We start from the raw sequence: 21,260 nt of genomic DNA on the forward strand, positions 1-21,260 counted from the left end.
GGAACACAGGCTCCAGACGCGCAGGCTCAGTAATTGTGGCTCACGGGCCCAGTTGCTCCGCGGCATGTGGGATCTTCCCAGACCAGGGCTCGAACCCGTGTCCCCTGCACTGGCAGACAGATTCTCAACCACTGCGCCATCAGGGAAGTCCTAGAAATTATTTCTTTAACATGGCTTGAGCCAAGTTTATCTTCTTCCTTAAACATACTTTTCTTTTTGTCTTCTCTTGGTGGGTTACTGGATTCCTTCTCTCAGTGGCTGGAAACTTTGGAGTCATTTTTGACTTTTCCCCCTTTAATAAACCCACATCTACTTTGTCACTTAAGTTCTGTAACTCCACAATGTGTTATGAACTGGGTCTCTTTTCCATTCCCTTTGGCTTTCCAGGTAAGGCCCTCATTACTCTCGTATCAAATTCATAGCATGTCTTCATTTCTCAACTCCTCTTATTTTTATATACTGTAATCAAAGTTAATATTTTAGCACTTATATTTACTTGATGGCCATTTGTACTCAGTCGTTTCTGTTCTTGTAATCTCTTGCTGGGCAGAAAATATTTTTAACTTGTCTTTGTATTCCTAGTGCGTATCACAGATACCTTACACACAGCCAAAACTATAAATATTGAATGGAATTAGTATTTTTTTAAGTTATCAAATATTTCTTCTTTTCATTATATCAATTTTTATACTTTAAATGCATATTTTTAATGTTTCTACAGCATTCTTTTTTATTTAGTTTCTTTTTTTTAAGCTTTATTGAGGCATAATTGAATATAGCATTCTTGAGAGCAGCTTAAAAAACTCACTTTTTTCATTCAGTTAGTATATGAAAAATGTGAAATCATAATACATAATTTTCTTGCCCTCAAAACTTGCATTTTCTAACACAACATTGTAAATTAACTATACTTCAGTAAAAAAAGAAGGAACTTTTATACAAGAGAGCTTTTTACAGGAAAAAGCTCATTAACTTATATATTTGAATAGGTCAATCTGATTTGTGTATACCATACATTCTGACCTTGTATAAAAGTAGTTCACTTTTGAGATGATGTAATTTTAAAGATTTTTATGAAGACCAGATGAAGGCTGGGTATGTGGTACCCTTTGGTGTGACATTTCTTTTAATAAGAATGTAGTTTTATGCCCTGTAATTAATTATGAGTCTTTTTGAAAGGGATATGATTATAATATCAAATTCAAGGACTAGATAGCAGAATTTATTATGATTTCTGTTCCAGAAAAGAAGCAGAAGTTTAATTTAACACAGTCTCTGTGTGTTATTACCTAGATAGAAAATGAACGTACATTCGGTCACTCGGAAAAGTGAGAAATTCTTGATGTCCTTTAACAGTGGAGCATTTGAGTCAATAAATATTGTATCAAATGCATTAGTACTGTTTCAACTCTGATTTTTAAATTTGTTTAGATCATCATTGACTGCTTTTTATTTATTTATTTAATTTTTGGCTGTGTTGGGTCTTCATTGCTGTGCATGGGCTTTCTCTAGTTGCAGCGAGCGGGGGCTACTCTTCGTTGCGGTCCGTGGGCTTCTCATTGCAGTGGCTTCTCTTGTTGCAGAGCACGGGATCTAAGCATGCGGGCTTCAGTAGTTGTGGCTTATGGGCTCTAGGGCGCAGGTTCAGTAGTTGTGACGCATGGGCTTAGTCACTCTGAGGCATGTGGGATCTTCCCGGACCAGGGCTTGAACATGTGTCCCCTGCATTGGCAGGTGGATTCTTAACCACTGTGCCACCAGGGAAGTCCCTCTGACTGCTTTTTTATGCTTTGATTCTTTTACACCAACCAGTGTCTTTGGTGTGTATGAAGTTATTTTGCTCCGATTGATGTGTTTCATTATTTCTATTGATCTGTCTTAAGATTTACTGACTAATTCTTCTGCCTTCTCCAATATGCTGTTAAATCCATCCAATGAATTTTTTTTAAGTTATTGTATTTTGCAGTTGTAGAATTTCTATTTGGGTCTTTTTTATATTTCCATTTCTCTGATGAGATTCTCCAAATTTCAGTCGTTAAAGCATATGTTTTTAAGTTATTTAAATATATTTATAACAGCTACTTTAAAGTCTTTGTCAACTAATTCCAATAGCTGAGCCCTTTCTAGATTGGTTTCTATTGACTGCCTGTTTTTCCTTGATTATGGATCACCTTTCTAGTAATTTCTATTGTATAGAAATTATACAATTTCTATTGTATAGAAACAAAAATATATTTTTGTTTTTGTAGGCAGTTCAATTAGTAGGTGATCATCTTGAACTTATATGGACACGATTTGACAGTATATTAGGGGAGATCTGGGAAAAGCTCAAAGTACGGTCTTTAAATTGTTTCCCCTGTGGTTCTTGTTAGAGTTTGGTTTAAGTCTTTTGGGGGGCTAGTTTAAAATTGGTATTGCTCTATATTGTGTTCCTTATTCCTAACATGACACCTGGCCATTTGTATGTGTGTGTTTGTGTTTTACTTGATTTTTTATTTAAAATATATATCTTGGCTAAATTTCTATGTCAAAACATATAGATCTGTTTCTTTCTATATAATAGCCCAATATTTATCTCAGAATAATTGTAGTATATTTCATTGTACTTGATGTACATTTAGATTGTTTCTTAATTTTCTTCAATACAAAGATGCAATGAGTATTCTCGTACATATTATCTATCTGTACTTGTTGGAAAATATAAATACATTTGGTAAATATTTGTCAGTATTCTACAGACAAAAACAATGGAAATATTAAATTTGCATTTCTTGGTTTACTAGTAAAGTTGAGCATCTTTTCATGTGGGTTACCAGCCATTTATCATTCAATTTGATGACTTGCTTTCTCACAGATTATTTACTTTTAGTAGTTAGATTTTGTAAACATTGATTGTGTATGAGTTCATTGTATATTAGTTAACAGAACTTTTCCTCCAGGTTTTCATTTGGCTTTCAATGTTATTTATGGTATTTTGAGGCCATGAAGGGTTTTACTAGGGAAATAAGAGGTCCATCTTTCCAAAACCAGGATCAAGGCCAGCAGAAAGTTTGCCACAACACTGTATGGACTTCTTCCCCCCCCACCCCAATTTCTTTGAGATGTAATTGACAAATAAAAATTCTGTATATTTAAGGTGTAAATTGTGGTGACTTAATATATATTGTCAAATTACCGTAATCAGGTTAATTAACACAACCATCACCTCACATAGTTAACCATTTTTTCAGCATATGATGAGAACACTTAAGGTCATAGCATAGTTCAAGTATACAATACATTACTATTGAGTATAGTTGCCATGCTATACATTCAAATCCCAGAACTTACTCATCTTGTAACCAAAAGTCACTGATAATTTATACTCTTTAACCAGTATCTCCCCATTTCCTCCACCCCTCACCTACTACCAACCACCATTCTACTCTTGGGTTCAATGTGTTTAACAGTTTTAGATGCCACGTATAAGTGAGGTCATGGCTATGTTTCCCTGTCTGGCCTATTTCACTTAGTATAATATACTCCAGGTTCATCCATGTGGTTGCAAATGGCAGGATTTCCTTTTTATGCCTGAATAATATTCCCTTATATATACGCGTGTGTGTGTGTGTATGTGTATATATATTTTACATTTTCTTTGCCCGTTCATTCATTCATCAATAACATGTTGTTTTCATGTCTTGCCAATGTGAAGAATGTTGTAATGAACATGAGACTGCACACATCTCTTCAAGACAGTGATTTTATTTCTTTTAGATATATACCCAGCAGTGGGATTGCCGGATTATATGGTAGTTCTATTTTTAATTCTTTGGGGAACGTCCATACCATTTTCCATAATGGCTATACCAATTTTACGTTCCCACCAACAGTGTATAAGTGTTCCTTTTACTCCATACCCTTGCCGACACTTGTCATCTCGTCTTTTTTTTTTTTTTTTTTTTTTTTTGTGGTACGCGGGCCTCTTACTGTCGCGGCCTCTTCCGTTGCGGAGCACAGGCTCCGGACGCGCAGGCTCAGCGGCCATGGCTCACGGGCCCAGCTGCTCCGCGGCATGTGGGATCTTCCCAGACCGGAGCACGAACCTGTGTCCCCTGTATTGGCAGGCAGACTCTCAACCACTGTGCCACCAGGGAAGCCCCTCTTGTCTTTTTGATAATAGCCATCCTAACAAGTATTAGGTGATATCTCATTTTTGTTTTAATTTGCATTTCCCTGATGATTAGTGATGTTAAACACCTTTTCATATACCCATCGACCACTTGTATGTCTTCTTTGAAAAAATGTCTATTCAGGACTTCTGCTTATTTTTTAATCAGGTTTTCTTTTGTGTTTTCCTTTTTTTTTTTTTTTTTTTTTGTGGGGCGGGGTGTTGGTTTTGCATGAGTTCCTTATATATTTTAGATATAAACCTCTTATCAGATTATGGTTCTCCTGTTCCATAGGTTGTCTTTTCATTTTGTTGATTGTTTCTTTTTCTGTGCAGAAGTGTTTTAGTTTAATGTAGTCCCACTTGTTTATTTTTGCTTTTGTTCCCTGTGCTTTTGGTGTCATATCCAAAAAATCATTGCTGAGACCAAGGAGCTTTTTCCTGTTTTCTTCTAGGAGTGTTACGGTCTCAGAGTATACATTTAAATCTTTAATTCATTTAGAGTTGATTTTTATATATGGTATAAGATAAGGATCCAGTTTCATTCTTTGGCATGCAGATATCCAGTTTTCCCTCCACCATTCCTAAAGAGATTATCTGTCCCCATTGTCTATTCTTGGTGCCCTTGTCAAAGATCAGTTAACCATATATGCATGGGTTTATTTCGAATTCTCTCTTCTGTTCCATTGGCCTGAGTGTCTGATTTTATGCCAGTACCGTACTGTTTTGATTACTAAAGTTTTATAATATAGTTTGAAATCAGGAAATGTGTTGCCTCCAGCTTTGTTCTTCCTTAACATTGCTTTGGCTATTCGGGATCTTTTGTGGTTCCATACAAATTTTAGAATTCTTTTTTCTATTTCTGTAAAAAATGTCACTTGAGGCTTCCCTGGTGGCGCAGTGGTTGAGAGTCCACCTGCTGATGCAGGGGACATGGGTTCGTGCCCCGGTCCAGGAAGATCCCACATGCCATGGAGTGGCTGGGCCCGTGAGCCATGGCTGCTGAGCCTGCGCGTCTGGAGCCTGTGCTCTGCAACGGGAGAGGCCACAACAGTGAGAGGCCCGTGTACCGCCAAAAAAAAATGTCTCTTGGATTTTGATAGAGATTTTACTGGATCTGTAGATCACTTTGGGTAATAAGGACATTTTAACGATACTAATTATTCCAATCCATAAACAGGATCTTTCCTGTTTTATTTGTGTTTCTTCAATTTCTTTCATCAGTGTTTTATAGTTTTTAGTGTAAAGATTTTCACCTCCTTAGTTAAATTTATTCTAAAGTGTTTTATTCTTTTTGATGCTATCGTAAATGGGATTGTTTTCCTAATTTCTTGGATAGGTTGTCGTTAGTGTGTAGGAACACAACTGATTTTTGTATCCTGCAACCTTACTGAATTTTATTAATTCTAAGAGTTTTTTGGTGGATCTTTAGGCTTTTCTACATATAAGATCATGTATCTGCAAACAGACAATTTTAGTTCTTCTTCTCTGTTTTGGATGCCTTTTATTACTTTTTCTTCCCTAATTGCTCTGGCTAAGACTTTTAATAACTTGTTGAATAGAAGTGGTAAGAGTGGGCACCTCTGTCTCATTCCTGACCTTAGAGGAAAAGCTTTTAGCTTTTCACTATTAAGTGTGATGTTTCTGTGGGCTTGTCTATATGGCCTTTAGTATATGGAAGTATGTTTCCTCTATGCCTAATTTTTGAGAATTTTTATCATGAAAGGATGTTGAATTTTGTCAAGTGCTTTTTCTGCGTCTGTTGAGATAATGTGATTTTTATCCTTCATTTTGTTATAGTGGTGTATCACATTTATTGATTTATGTATGTTAAACCAATGTGTATTTCAGGGATAAATCACCCTTGATCGTGGTGTATGATCCTTTTACTGTGCTATTGAATTCAGTTTTGTTGTTGTTGTTGTTACTGAGGATTTTTGCCACTATGTTTATCAGGATGTTGGCCTGTAATTTTCTCTTTTTAAAGTCCCTACATGCCTTTGTTATGAGAATAATGCTGACCTCTTAAAACGAGTTTGGAAGTGTTCCCTCCCCTTCAGTATTTCAGAAGCATTTGAGAAGAACTGGTGTTAATTCTTCCTTAAATGCTTAGTAGGGTTTCAGTCTCACCAATGAAGTTATCTGGTCCTGAGCTTTTCTTCGTTTGGGAGGTTTTTGATTACTGTGTTAATGTCCTTACTTGTTATAGGTCTGTTCAGATTTTTTATATCTTTATGATTATTCTTGGTAGGTTGATTTTTTTCTAGGAATTTATCCATTTCTTCTAAGTTATCCTTTTTTTTCACATATAATTGTTCATAGTAGTCTCTTAGGATTCATTGTATTTCTGTAGTATCAGCTGTAATCTATGCTTTCATTTGTAATTTTATTTGAGTCCTTTTTTTTTTGCTTAATTAATTAGCAAAAGTATATCAGTTTTATTTATCTTTAAAAAAACAACTCTTAGTTTCATTGATTTTTTGTTGTTTTTTCTGGTCTGTTTCATATATTTTTGCTCTCATCTTAGTAGTTTCCTTCCTTCTGCTGAGATTAGTTTGTTCTTTTTTCTAGTTTCTTAAGATGTAAAGTTATGTTGTTTATCTGAGATCTTTGTTTTTTCTTCATGTCGGCATTTTTTGCTATAAACTTCTCTCTTAGAACTGCTATTGTTACATCCCATAGTTTTGGTTTGTTGTGTTTCCATTTTCATTTGTATTGAGATAATTTTTAAAAATTATTTATTTTTGGCTGCATTGGGTCTTAGTTGTGGCACGTGGGATCTTCCTTGCGGCATGTGGGATCTTTCATTGCAGCATGCGGTCTCTTCATTGCGGCACTTGCGCTTCTCTCTCTAGTTGCAGTGCGTGGGCTCCAGAGCACATGGGCTCAGTAGTTGCAGCATGGGCTCTCTAGTTGCGGTGTGCATACTCAGTAGTTGCAGCACATGGGTTTAGTTGCCCTGTGGTATGTGGGATCTTAGTTCCCCAACCAGGGATTGAACCCGTGTCACCTGCATTGGAAGGCGGATTCTCAACCACTGGACCACCAGGGATGTCCCTCAAGATGCTATTTTATTTCTCTCTTGATTTCTTCTTTGACCCATTGGTTGTTCAGGTGCATGTTCTTCAATTTCCACGTATTTGTGACTATTTCAGTTTTCCTTATGTTATTAATTTCTCATTTCTTACCATTGTGGTTGGAAAAGATACTTGATGTAATTTCAGTCTTAAATTTCTTAAGACTTATTTTGTGGTCCGACATATAATCTATCTTGGAGAATGTTCCATGTGCACTTGAGAAGAATGTATATTCTATGCTGTAGATTTAAACTAAATCATAACAATAATTAACATTAAATGTAAATGGACTAAACATCCCAATTAAAAAGCAGAGATTATCAGGCTGGATAAACATAAAATAATGAACTATTTTGGAATGAATTCCAAAATCATTATGCTAAATGAAAAAAAACAGACACAAATGATTACATACTGTATAATAACATTTACGTAGAATTCTAAAAAAGGCAAAACAGAAAGTAGACCATTGGTTGACAGGGTCAGCAATAAAGGAAATTGCCTGAAGAGGGGTAGGAAGGAGTTTTTAGGTAGTGAAAATATTCTAAATTATGATTGTGGTGGTGGTTACATGACTATACATTTATTAAAATTTATCTACATGTACATTGAAAGTTTGTGAATTTTGTCATATATAAATTATTTCTGAATAAAACTGATTGCTATCACACAGCTAATTAACTAAGTTCATGTAGGCATTTAGGAAATGTAAAGATGAATAGAAATGTTTTAAATGAACTGAAAAATGTTTAGTACTGAAAAACAAATCTTTCTACCCTAATTAAATGATACTCAAAATGTTAGAAGTTAATGAGTTTTTAAATGACCTTTAATTACCTACTATCTTTTTTTAATATATTTTTAAATTATTAGGTTGAACTAAAGCGACAATATAATGACCAGCATTCAAAATTAAGAGGTCTTTTACCAGGTCGTCAGTGGTATGAAATTCAAGCATACAGGGCCTTAAACCAGGCCCTAGGTAGGTAAGTGGAGTGAAATTTAATGTAATATTACTGTAATATTATCTCTGACCAGGACTGTTTGTAGAGCTAGTCTTGCTACTTTATTCCTTATAGTAAATTTGATGGAATTTTATTTCACTAGAACCCTGGGAACTGGTATATATTCAGTGATAGATGTCAGGAGTGAAAGTTGAAAGAGTCAATGGAATAATTGAAACCCAAAATAAAACTCAATATTTGCTAAAGGTTAAAGATTTATGATTGGTCAGTGAGCGTACAACAGAGTGCTCAGTAAACGTTTATAGAAGCTCGCCACCAAACAATAAAATTTTATCTTGTGAACATCAGAACCTAAATGATGATTTTATGGGTAAAAAGCAAACCATTTAAGAAGAGTTAAAACAAACTGTGTTCATGGTACTAAAGAATTCACACCAACTAACAGTAAAATTTAATTATAATACTCTTTTTTCTAAAGATTCTGGTCCATTAAGATTTGTGCTTTGTGGAACTAGTTTTTAAATCACCATTTTATACCATAGTTTCACAGGACATCAACACTTTAAATTTATAAATACTATAATTATTAGATTATTTATAGTCTAATTTAACACTTTATGTTCTCTATGAAATTATAATTAGTTTAACCATGTAATAGTTTTTTCCTGTGAAGCTGTACAAATAAAATTCAGATAATTCAAATAGAAGAACACAGATTAAGAGTAAAGTCATGAAAATATGGCCATTTGACACGTTTTCAGATCAGCCAGAAGACCCACAGCTAACCATTATCTGCCCTAACCAATCTAGAAATTGGACTTTTCTCAAGTGTCTTGTTTACTCACATTAACTCATTTAAACATAAGCAGACCAGCTTGCATTTGAGTTCAGATTTACCTATGCTGATGACATGACTGCAACAGCTGGATTTAAGTCCCAGAACACATCACCCACCCCCTCCCCATCATTTCAGAATGATATTCTGCACTTGTTTCTCTTCAAACTGAGTGATTCAGTTCTATGTTTAACCTACTACCCTTCTCTGCCTAGAAATCCCACTGGTACTTGGCATCAGGTTTCACTGGAAATTGTTCTTGAAGCATTTCATCTACTTACTTTGTCTCTCCCTGTTGATTGACCTGTTTGTTTTACTTTAATATTCAGCAAATAGTTTCTAGGGGAGCCTTAATGTTTGTTTTAAAATTCTTGCCTTTTAGCCAGTAGGCTTAATTTCAGGAAAATAAATATTTTTACCTCAGTTGATTTTTTCTCTTAATATAAGCAATGCCTTGAATTTTAAGAAACCATTTGAAGCAAAAGTACATTTGTATCCTATTTTGTCATTTATAAACCTTTTCTACATATATTAAACAGGTTGTGAAAGATGAAATTACTTGTCTAATGTTACATAGCTACTAAATGCACCTTCATGTCTTGACACCACCTACATTTAAAACCTTAAGACTTGGTTTTTCATCCTTATGCCTACCTGTATCCACTAAAATTCTCACTATTAAATATAAACATCTCACTATTAAACTGTTAAATGTACCATATCCTTTCATTATTCTTTGCCTTGGCATACAAGTTACCATACAATTCATTTGGCAAGTTTACCAATCAAAACCTAGTTGAAGAGGTCATGTCCTTTATGAAGACTTTTTTTATTTCTCCAACTAGAGTTATTTACTCCTTAGGAAACCCATAGCACTTTATACTTATCTCTATTATAGCATATATCTCATTGTTTTGGAGTAGCCTGTTTATCTGTCTCCTTCCCTAAACATGTATTAGACATTTTTCCATTCTCAGCAACCACCTGTGCCTCATCTTGGGACATAGATGCACAATAAGTACTTGTTGAATTAGTGAAAAATGCCAGGTTCAGTGCTTTTCCAGCTATACCATATTGGCCAGAGAGCTTCTAGAGCTTCAAAACATACTTTTCAAGAATTTCAGAAAAAGCATGTGTTTATAATGTTGATGTAGAATACTATAGTTTCAGTATTTTATTAATTAAAAAGTGGATAGCCCAACTGTCATTGTACTGATTTTCAGGGAAACAGTATCAACAAGTAGCAACTTATGCCAAAGAAACATCCACTAAAAATAATCAAGTGAATGTTTTACATCATTTGATAAAACTCATGTGTATTGATTGACATAAAAGGTGCTTATACTAATGCACTGTTCTTATAAGGGATATGTCTAGAAGGACTAAAGTAAGCAGAAACAAATTGAGTTTAAAAAAATGTTATCTTTTTTTTAAGCTCACATGGGACTGTTAGAGTATTTGAAGTAACGTAAATCCATAAAACGTAATAACAGCTTTCAGGAATGTACCAGGTGGTTTTGTGACCAGGTTACAACTGCACTATAAGTTTCCTAAAGGGTCTGCTTTACTAAAGTATAATCTTTGTCTCAAGTGGGCATAATTCATTTGAGCAAGGCAGTATGAAAACAATGGAAAAAAGAGAAGGTGAAACCTTTTTCTCAGAACTGTTTTGTTAACTTAAATGCCTTTCTGCCATAGGACACTTTAAACATAAACCAAAATATATTAGCACCCTGACTTTGCATTGATTTTCAACACTGTTATATAATATTGGCAATATACATCTTCCTATCCTGCCCAATTTTATGGTTGGTCTGATGCCTCAGAACCTATGGATTACTTTAAAATATCACACAAGAACGTCATATAAAATTTAGATTTTTAATGTCCCTATGGAATAATCAAACCTTTATGTTAATTTTCACCCCCCTTTCAAAATCCCATGATAGTTAAGGAATAAAAATGTCAAACCTATAAAGTTGAAAAGAGTGGGAGAAGAGACAATGACAGATGAGCTGTCAATAAATTTTGAACACTGGAAAACAGATGAATAATTGAATGACTTAGCAGGCAAGAGAAAGCTGAAATTTAAATCTGTAATCATGAAAGCTAACAAGATCTTCCAGATTCAAGCATGGAAAAGCTTAGGACTTGAGGGTACTCTAAGGTGTTGGTTAAAGCACTGTTAAACTAAAGAGGATTGGTTACAAGTTAGTATATGTAGTAGTTAGACAGCCCCCTCCCCCACCCAGGTTTACTCTCTGGATAGAATGAACTAGAGAATCTGTATATTCTTTAACTACAGTTACGGCTAAGGATGTATTAAAGATGTGGGGTAAGAAAAGTCTACCTACTGAATGTGAGAGCTCCATTCTCTTTTTCTTCTCAGCTCTGAGTAGGCTGACAATCCATCTTATATCTTCATGGCAGGAAAGTACAGTGTTGCTGTCTAAGAAAACGGACCACCCCATGAATAAGGGCCACAGATAGTAACAAAGTGGCCCTGTTCCTACCTTACTGCAAGTCTCCCAGCCTATAAGTCTCACCCATGTACACAAAGCTACCAATCAGCACTTTAGTGCCTTACTCTTAAATAAGTGCATGGAGTCTTCACCAGATATTCAAAGAATGTCTGTAATATGAAAAACAGAGACCAAAACAATACCAACGAAACAAAAGCAGGGTGGAATAACTTGTAGAAAACAGAAACAGTGCAGTAGAAAAGAAGTTGGCAAACTTTTTCTGTAAAGGGCCAGATAAGTACATATTTTATGTTTTTCAGGCCACATACAGTCTGCATCCACATTCTTCTTTGTTTTTTCTTTAACCTTTAAAATGTAAATACCATTCCTAGATTGCAGGCTATACAAAAACATGATATGGACCAGATTTTCCCTGTGGACTATAGTTTGCCAACTGTTGGATAAAAGAAAACTTTAAAAAATTTTATCAGTAATACCCATAGGAGGAGGTAAGATATTGCCTCCATAAAACAAGAACAGAAAATAAGAAAAAACTCCTAGACATTAATATGGTAGCAACAAATTTTAAATGCAGAATTGGGCTTAGGAGAGAAAATTGAAATTTCCCACATCCAAAAATCAAAGAGAAAGAAAATGGGAAAGAATAACTAGAAAATTAGAGGATCAGTATGCAGGAAACAACTTCTGATAAATAGGAGCTCCATATGAAGAGACTAGAGAAAATAGAGAAAGAAACATGTCAAAGGCATAATTCAAGAAAAATGCTCAGAATTGAAGGACATACTTTCCTGATGAAAGCATCCACTCAAGCACCAGTAAAGGGAAAAGCTACAAAGCTCCTCACTATGCAGTTTCAAAGTACCCAAGGTAAAGAAAAGGTCCTGAAACCTTCCAGGGAGAAAAAGAGAACTCTCATACAAAAGATACAGACGCAGTATTGAAACAGACTTCTAAAAAGCAACACTAGAAGCTGAAAGACAGTTGAAAATTATCTTCAATTATTTGAGGGAAATTTTTGACTTGCAATCTAAGTTCTTAGCAATGCAAATGATCAATAAACTGTAAGACAGACTAAAGCATTCAGTATTCAATATTAAAGGACCTAAACATTTGCTTCAAATGCACACTTTCTCAGGATCCAACTGAAAGATATTCTCCAACAAAGAAGAGAAAATTCAGAAAGAGGAATACCAAGGATGCAGGAAACTGGAGTTCCAACCCAGAAAAGTGAAATTCCCAAAACAACCAAGGAAGAAAGCTCTGGGATGAATCTGTGTGGCAGTCCCATAGTAGTTAGTCTCGATTGGTTTCTGAGGATGGAAGGTTTTGCCCTTATTGAGAAAAATTCTTGCAGCTGTGACAAAGTGGGAATTAATTAATGATAGAAACATAGAAAATTAAGCAAAAAAGGAAAGAGGGAGAGTTATTAACTCCAAGGCAGACAAAAATGTCTTATATGGGAAAGGACATGTAATCATACTGGATCATGTAATTCACCTTTAAATGGTAATCCACTGAATATTGATTTACAAAAGAATTGTGATATAATGCTGCTGGAAGAATGGAGAGGTAGTGAAGTTATCAGTGATATGAGATAAACATCTTCTGTAGGAAGAGTCAGTAAATGATTTCTAATGGTTAAAAACCAGGAAGTAGTAGTAGTATGTTATTTAGAAATATGGAGGCAAATGACCACAAGAACTATGTAAAATATTTTCAATTACTTGTTTCTGAGATTGGGAATTGGAGATGTGGTGTGGGTAGGCAAAAGAAAATTCTGTTTTTATTAAAACAATTATAATACTATTTGACTTTTAAACTATGCTTGTGTATTTGATTAAAAATTAAAATTTACAAGCTAAAATTAACTTTTTAAAGAGTCTGGAGATTGGTTCAAGATGGCAGAGTAGAAAGACATACTCTCATTCTTTCGAGAACACCAGAATCACAACTAACTGCTGAACAGTCATCGACAGGAAGACACTGGAACTCACCAAAAAAGATACCCCACGTGCAAAGACAAAGAGGCTGCAGTAAGACAGGAGGGGCGCTATCACAATAAAATCAAATCCCATAACTGCTGGGTGGGTGACTGACAAACTGGAGAACACTTATACCACAGAAGTCCACCCACTGGAGTGAAGGTTCTGAGCCACACGTCAGACTTCCCAACCTGGGGGCCTGGCAATGGGAGGAGGAATTCCTAGAGAATCAGACTTTGAAGGCTAGTGGGATTTGATTGCAAGACTTCGGCAGGACTGGGGGAAACAGAGACTCCACTCCTGGAGGGCACACACAAAGTAGTGTGCGCATCAGGACCCAAGGGAAGAAGCAGTGACCCAATAGGAGACTGAGCTAGACCTACCTGCCAGTGTTGGAGGATCTCCTGTGGAGGTGGGGACAGCTGTGGCTCACCAAGGGACAAGGACACTGGCAGCAGAAGTTCTCGGAAGGACTCCTTGGTGTGAGCCCTTCCCAGAGTCCACCATTGGCCCCCACCAAAGAGCCTGGGTAGGCTCCAGTGTTGGATCGCCTCAGGCCAAACACCCAACAGGGAGGGAACTCAGCCCCACCCATCAGCAGACAAGGGGATTAAAGTTTTACTGAGCTCTGCCCACAAGAGCAAAAGCCAGCTCTACCCACCACCAGTCCCTCCCATCAGGAAGCTTCCACAAGCCTCTTAGATAGCCTCATCCACCAGAGGGCAGACAGCAGAAGCAAGAAGAACTGCAGTCATGCAGCCTGTGGAACAAAAACCACATTCACAGAAAGATAGACAAGATGAAAAGTCAGAGGGCTATGTCCAGATGAAGGAACAAGATAAAACCCCAGAAAAACAACTAAATGAAGTGGAGAAAGGCAACCTTCCAGAAAAAGAATTCAGAATAATGATAGTGAAAATAATCCAGGACCTCGGAAAAAGAATGGAGGCAAAGATCAAGAAGATGCAAGAAATGTTTAACAAAGATCTAGAAGAATTAAAGAACAAACAAACAGAGATGAGCAATACAATAACTGAAATGAAAACTACACTAGAAGGAATCAATAGCAGAATAACCAAGGCAGAAGAACGGATAAGTGACCTGGAAGACAGAATGGTGGAATTCACTGCCATGTAACAGAATAAAGAAAAAAGAATGAAAAGAAATGAAGACAGCCTAAGAGACCTCTGGGACAACATGAAATGCAACAACATTCACGTTATAGGGGTCCCAGAAGGAGAAGAGAGAGAGAAAGGACCCGAGAAAATATTTGAAGAGATTATAGTCGAAAACTTCCCTAACGTGGGAAAGGAAATAGCCACCCAAGTCCAGGAAACACAGAGAGTCCCATACAGGATAAACCCAAGTAGAAACACGCCGAGACACATAGTAATCAAATTGGCAAAAATTAAAGATAGAAAAATTATTGAAAGCAGCAAGGGAAAAATGACAAATAACATACAAGGTAACTCCCATAAGGTTAACAGCTGATTTCTCAGCAGAAACTCTACAAGCCAGAAGGGAGTGGCATGATATACTTAAAGTGATGAAAGGGAAGGACCTACAACCAAGATTACTCTACCAAACGAGGATCTCATTCAGATTTGATGGAGAAATCAAAAGCTTTACAGACAAGCAAAAGCTAAGAGAATTCACCACCACCAAACCAGCTGTACAACAAATGCTAGAGGAACTTCTGTAAGTGGGAAACACAAGAAAAGGACCTACAAAAACAAATGCAAAACAATTAAGAAAATGGTCATAGGAACATACATATCGATAATTACCTTAAATGTGAATAGATTAAATGTTCCAACCAAAAGACACAGGCTTACTGAATGGGTACAAAAACAAGACCCATATATATGCTGTCTACAAGAGACCCACTTCAGACCTAGGGACACATACAGACTGAAAGTGAGGGAATGGAAAAAGATATTCCATGCAAATGGAAATCAAAAGAAAGCTGAAGTAGCAATACTCATATCAGATAAAATAGACTTTAAAATAAAGAATGTTACAAGAGACAAGGAAGGACATTACGTAATGATCAAGGGATCAATTCAAGAAGAAGATATAACAATTATAAATATATATGCACCCAACATAGGAGCACCTCAATACATAAGGCAACTGCTAACAGCTCTAAAAGAGGAAATCGACAGTAACACAATAATAGTGGGGGACTTTAACACCTCACTTACACCAATGGACAGATCACCCAAAATGAAAATTAATAAGGAAACACAAGCTTTAAATGACACAGTAGACCAGATATATTTAATTGATATTTATAGGACATTCCATCCAAAAACAGCAGATTACACTTTCTTCTCAAGTGCACACGGAATGTTCTCCAGGATAGATTACATCTTGGGTCACAAATCAAGCCTCAGTAAATTTAAGAAAATTGAAATCATATCAAGCATCATTTCTGACCACAATGCTATGAGATTAGAAATCAATTAGAGGGAAAAAAATGTAAAAAACACAAACACATGGAAACTAAACAATACATTACTAAATAACCAAGAGATCACTAAATAAATCAAAGAGGAAATCAAAAAATACCTAAAGACAAATGACAATGAAAACACGACAGTCCAAAACCTATGGGATGCAGCAAAAGCAGTTCTAAGAGGAAAGTTTATAGCTATACAAGCCTACCTCAAGAAACAAGAAAAATCTCAAATAAACAATCTAACATTACACCTAAAGGAACTAGAGAAAGAAGAACAAACTAAACCCAAAGTTAGCAGAAGGAAAAATATAAATATCAGAGCAGAAATAAATGAATTAGAAACAAAGAAAACAGTAGCAAAGACCAATAAAACTAAAAGCTGGTTCTTTGAGAAGATAAAATTGATAAACCATTAGCTAGACTCATCAAGAAAAAGAGGGAGAGGACTGAAATCAATAAAATTAGAAATGAAAAAGGAGAAGTTACAACAGACACCACAGAAGTACAAAGCATCCTAAGAGACTACTACAGGCAACTCTATGCCAATAAAATGGACAACCTGGAAGAAATGGACAGATTCTTAGGTAAAACCTGCCAAGACTGAACCAGGAAGAATTAGAAAATATGAACAGACCAATCACAAGTAATGAAATTGAAACTGTGATTTAAAATCTTCCAACAAACAAAAGTCCAGGACCAGATGGCTTTACAGGTGAATTCTATCAAACATTTAGAGAAGAGCTAACACCTATTCTTCTCAAAATCTTCCATTCAAGAAAATTGCAGAGGAAGGAAAACTCCCCAACTCATTCTGTGAGGCCACCATCACCCTGATAACCAAAACGAAACATACTACAAAAAAAGAAAATTAAAGACCAATATAACTGATAAATATACATGCAAAAATCCTCAACAAAATACTAGCAAACAGTATCTAACAACACATTAAAGGGATCATACACCATGAGCAAGTGGGATTTATCCCAGAGATGCAAGGATTCTTCAGTATACGCAGATCAATCAATGTGATACACCATATTAACAAATTGAAGAATCAAAACATATGATCATCTCAATAGATGCAGAAATAGCTTTTCACAAAATTCAACACCCATTTATGATAAAAACTCTCCAGAAAGTGGGCATAGAGGGAACCTACCTCAACATAATAAAGGCCATATATGACAAACCCACAACAAACATCATTCTCAATGGTGAAAAACTGAAAGCATTTCCTGTAAGATCAGGAACAAGACAAGGATGTCCACCCTCACCACTATTATTCAACATAGTTTTGGAAGTCCTAGCCATGGCAATCAGAGAAGAAAAAGAAATAAAAGGAATAGAAATTGGAAACGAAGAAGTAAAACTGTCACTGTTAGCAGATGACATAATACTATACATAGAGAATCCTAAAGATGCCACCAGAAAACTACTAGAGCTAATCAATGAATTTGGTAAAGTTGCAGGATACAAAATTTATACACAGAAATCTGTTGCATTCCTATACACTAATGATGAAAAATCTGAAAGAGAAATTAAGGAACCACTCCCATTTACCATTGCGACAAAAAGAATAAAATACCTAGGAATAAACCTACCTAGGGAGACAAAAGACCTGTATGCAGAAAACTATAAGACACTGATGAAAGAAATTAAAGATGATACCAGCAGATAGAGAGATATACCATGTTCTTGGATTGGAAGTATCAATATTGTAAAAATGACTATACAAAAGCAATCTACCCAAAGCAATCTGCAGATTCAATGAAATCCCTGTCAAATTACCAATGGCATTTTTTACAGAACTAGAATAAAAAATCTCAAAATTTGTATGGAGACACAAAAGATCCCGAATAGCCAAAGCAGTCTTGAGGGAAAAAAACAGAGCTGGAGGAATCAGACTCCCTGACTTCAGACTATACTACAAACCTACAGTAATCAAGACAGTATGGTACTGGCACAAGAACCGAAATATAGATCAATGGAACAGGATAGAACGCCCAGAGATAAACCCACGCATCTGTGGTCAACTAATCTATGACAGAGGAGACAAGGATATACAATGGAGAAAAGACAGTCTCTTCAGTAATTGGTGCTGGGAAAACTGGACAGCTACATTTAAAAGAATGAAATTAGAACACTCCCTAACACCATACACAAAAATAAACTCAAACTGGACTAGAGACCTAAGTGTAAGACCAGGCACTGTAAAACTCTTAGAGGAAAACATCGGAAGAACACTCTTTGACATAAATCACAGCAAGATATTTTTTGATCCACCTCCAGAGTAATGGAAATAAAAATAAACAAATGGGACCTAATGAAACTTAAAAGCTTTTGCACAGCAAAGGAGACCATAAACAAGACAAAAAGACAACCCTCAGAATGGGAGAAATATTTGCAAATGAATCATCGGACAAAGGATTAATCTCCAAAATATATAAACAGCTCATGCAGCTCGATATTAAAAGAACAAACAACCAATCCAAAAATGGGCAGAAGACCTAAATAGACATTTCTCCATAGAAGACATACAGATTGCCAAGAAGCACATGAAAAGCTGCTCAACATCACTAATTATTAGAGAAATGCAAATCAAAACTACAATGAGGTATCACCTCACACCAGTTAGAATGGGCATCATCAGAAGATCTACAAACAGCAAATGCTGGAGAGGGTGTGGAGAAAAGGGAACCCTCTTGCACTGTTGGTGGGAATGTAAATTGATACAGCCACTATGGAGAACAGTACGGAGGTTCCTTAAAAAACTAAAAATAGAATTACCGTATAACCCAGCAATCCCACTACTGGGCATATACCCAGAGAAAACCATAATTCAAAAAGACACATGCACCCCAATGTTCATTGCAGCACAATTTACAATAGCCAGGTTATGGAAGCAACCTAAATGCCCATTGACAGACGAATGTGTAAAGAAGATGTACATATATACAATGGAATATTATTCAGTCATAAGAAGGAAGGAAATTGGGTCATTTGTAGATACATGGATGCATCTAGAGACTGTCATACAGAGTGAAGTAAGTCAGAAAGAGAAAAACAAATATCGTATATTTACGCATATATGTGGAACCCAGAAAATGGTACAGATGAACTGGTTTGCAGAGCAGAAACTGAGACACAGAAGTAGAGAACAAACATATGGACACCAAGGGAGCAAAGCGGCAGGTGGTGGGGGTTGTGGTGTGATGGATTGGGAGATTGGAATTGACATGTATACACTGATGTGTATAAAATGGATGACTCATAAGAAAATAAATAAATAAACATTAAAAAAATAAAGAGTCTGGAGGTTTCAATTCTAGATAAGATGGAGTAAGTACATTCTGTACTGTCTTTAAAAGCTAGACAGAATGCATGGAGCAGCTATTTGAGTACCGTGAAAAGTGAATAATAGTAGACAGATTGCGGAAGAAGACCAGAATTCAAAATACCAATGAACTGGTTGGAATAACTATATTAATATCAGGACAAAGTAGAATTAAGAGGAAAGAATATTATTGGGGTGTTAGAAGAAAATTTACATAATGATGAAAGGGTCAATTTATCAGAAAGACATAACAATCCTAAATGTGTATGCACCTAAAAATAGAGCTTCAAAATACATGACACAAAAGCTGACATCTGAATAAGAAATAGACAAATCCACAAGCATGGTTGGAGACTTTAAAATTCCTCTCTCGGTAATAGATAGAAGTAGTAAACAGAAAACCAATAAAGAGATGGAAGACTTAAACAATATTATTAGCCAGCTAGATTGAATTGACATTATAGAGCACTCCACCCAACAATAGTAGAATAAACACAAGGAATATGTACCAATTTAGACAATATCCTGGGTGATAAACTTAAAATTTTTTTTAAGGATTTGAAATCATAGTTTGTTCTTTGACCATGCTGCAAATAAACAAACTAGAAATCAATAACAAAAATAACGTAAAAATGTCCAAGTACTTGGAAATTAATAACATCTTTAAAAATCCATAGGAAAAACAGGATGTCTTAGGATAATTAGAAAATATTGTGAACTCACCAGAAATGAAAATCATCATATCAAAATTTGTGGACCACAGGTATAGCAGAGCTCACTGGGAAATTTATATCATTAAATGTTTATTTTCAGAAACAAAGATCTCTAATCAGTTATCTAAACTTCTACCTTAAGAAGCTAGAAAAGAAGAGCAAAATAAATGTAAAGCAAACAGAAAAAAGAAAAGAATATAAGTCAATGAAACTAAAAAATCAATAAAATCCATTTTTAAAGCAATCAATAAAATCTACTGACTTATAGGTAAACTGACAAAAAAAAAAAGCCGCAAATTGCCAATATCTGGAATAAAGGAGGTGATATTACTACATATCCTGCAGACATTCAAAGGATAATATGGGGAAATTTTTACCTGTCTCAGAGCTCACTTAAGCAGTTGTTTAACTTCACAGCTTCCTGAGACAATGAAAATTGGGACAAATAACAAACTAACTGAAAAGCTTAAAGAGAAAAGCTGGGAAATGAGATTTCCATGGGGGCTTTAAAAGTTCCGACATATTCCTGAGACTCTAGTAGGAATGTTTAGGACTGTGCACATGACCAGGGATGTGCACATGCTCATAAGACCTGAGAAGGTCCTAAGCTGTCACCTCTGTGTGACCTTGAGGCTCTGCTGAAGCAGGAAGTAAAGACTAAGGTAGAGTTTTTGCCTGCCTGATCAAGGCTCAAAAATGTATCCAAAAACACATGCAAAGCCTCTTGGCAAAGAATGGGAGACTGTGGATTCCAGATGTTTAAGGAAATCTCTGTCTAATCATTAGCTGACCACTAAGCTGACCTAGCAATGGTCACACATGACAGAATACAGACTTTACAAAATGATTTCAGAAAAGTCACAGCAACAACAACAGCAGCATCAACAACAAAAATCCTTGGGGAGGGAGAAAGAATCTGATTTCTACAGTTGCCAGATTACATTATTTAAAATGTACTCTTTTCAACAAAAATTATGGCATGTGCAAAGAAGAATATATTCCCCATACACAGGGGAGAAAGCAGTCAATAAGAATTATCCCTAAGGGAGTCCAGATGTTGTAGTTAGTATATAAAGCTATTTTAAATATGATCAAGGAACCAAGGAAATTATGTCTAAAGAGCTATAGGAAACTATGAGAATGATGTTTCACCAGATGGAGAATATCAATAGTTAGATAGAATTTTTTTAAAAAAAATAAAACCTAATGGAAATTCTGTAGTTGAAACCTACAATAAGTGAAATGAAAAATTTAGTAGAG

General features: G+C 35.6%; 1 protein-coding gene across 8 annotated transcripts in view; it reads left to right on the forward strand.

Moving 5' to 3' along the window:
* Positions 1–21,260, forward strand: part of BRIP1 (BRCA1 interacting helicase 1) — a 202,323-nt gene that overhangs the window by 165,661 nt on the left and 15,402 nt on the right. For all 8 annotated transcript variants that reach the window (XR_010937588.1, XM_067716377.1, XM_067716382.1 and 5 more), the window contains one exon: positions 8,101–8,213. Coding sequence is in view for 7 of the 8 variants with exons in the window: in XM_067716377.1 (XP_067572478.1) it covers positions 8,101–8,213 (113 nt within the window). In the remaining variant the exon portion in view is untranslated. The remainder of the gene's footprint in view (positions 1–8,100; positions 8,214–21,260) is intronic.

This window comes from Pseudorca crassidens, chromosome 19 (assembly GCF_039906515.1).
Source record: "Pseudorca crassidens isolate mPseCra1 chromosome 19, mPseCra1.hap1, whole genome shotgun sequence".
In the NCBI taxonomy this organism is placed as follows: Eukaryota; Metazoa; Chordata; class Mammalia; order Artiodactyla; family Delphinidae; genus Pseudorca; species Pseudorca crassidens.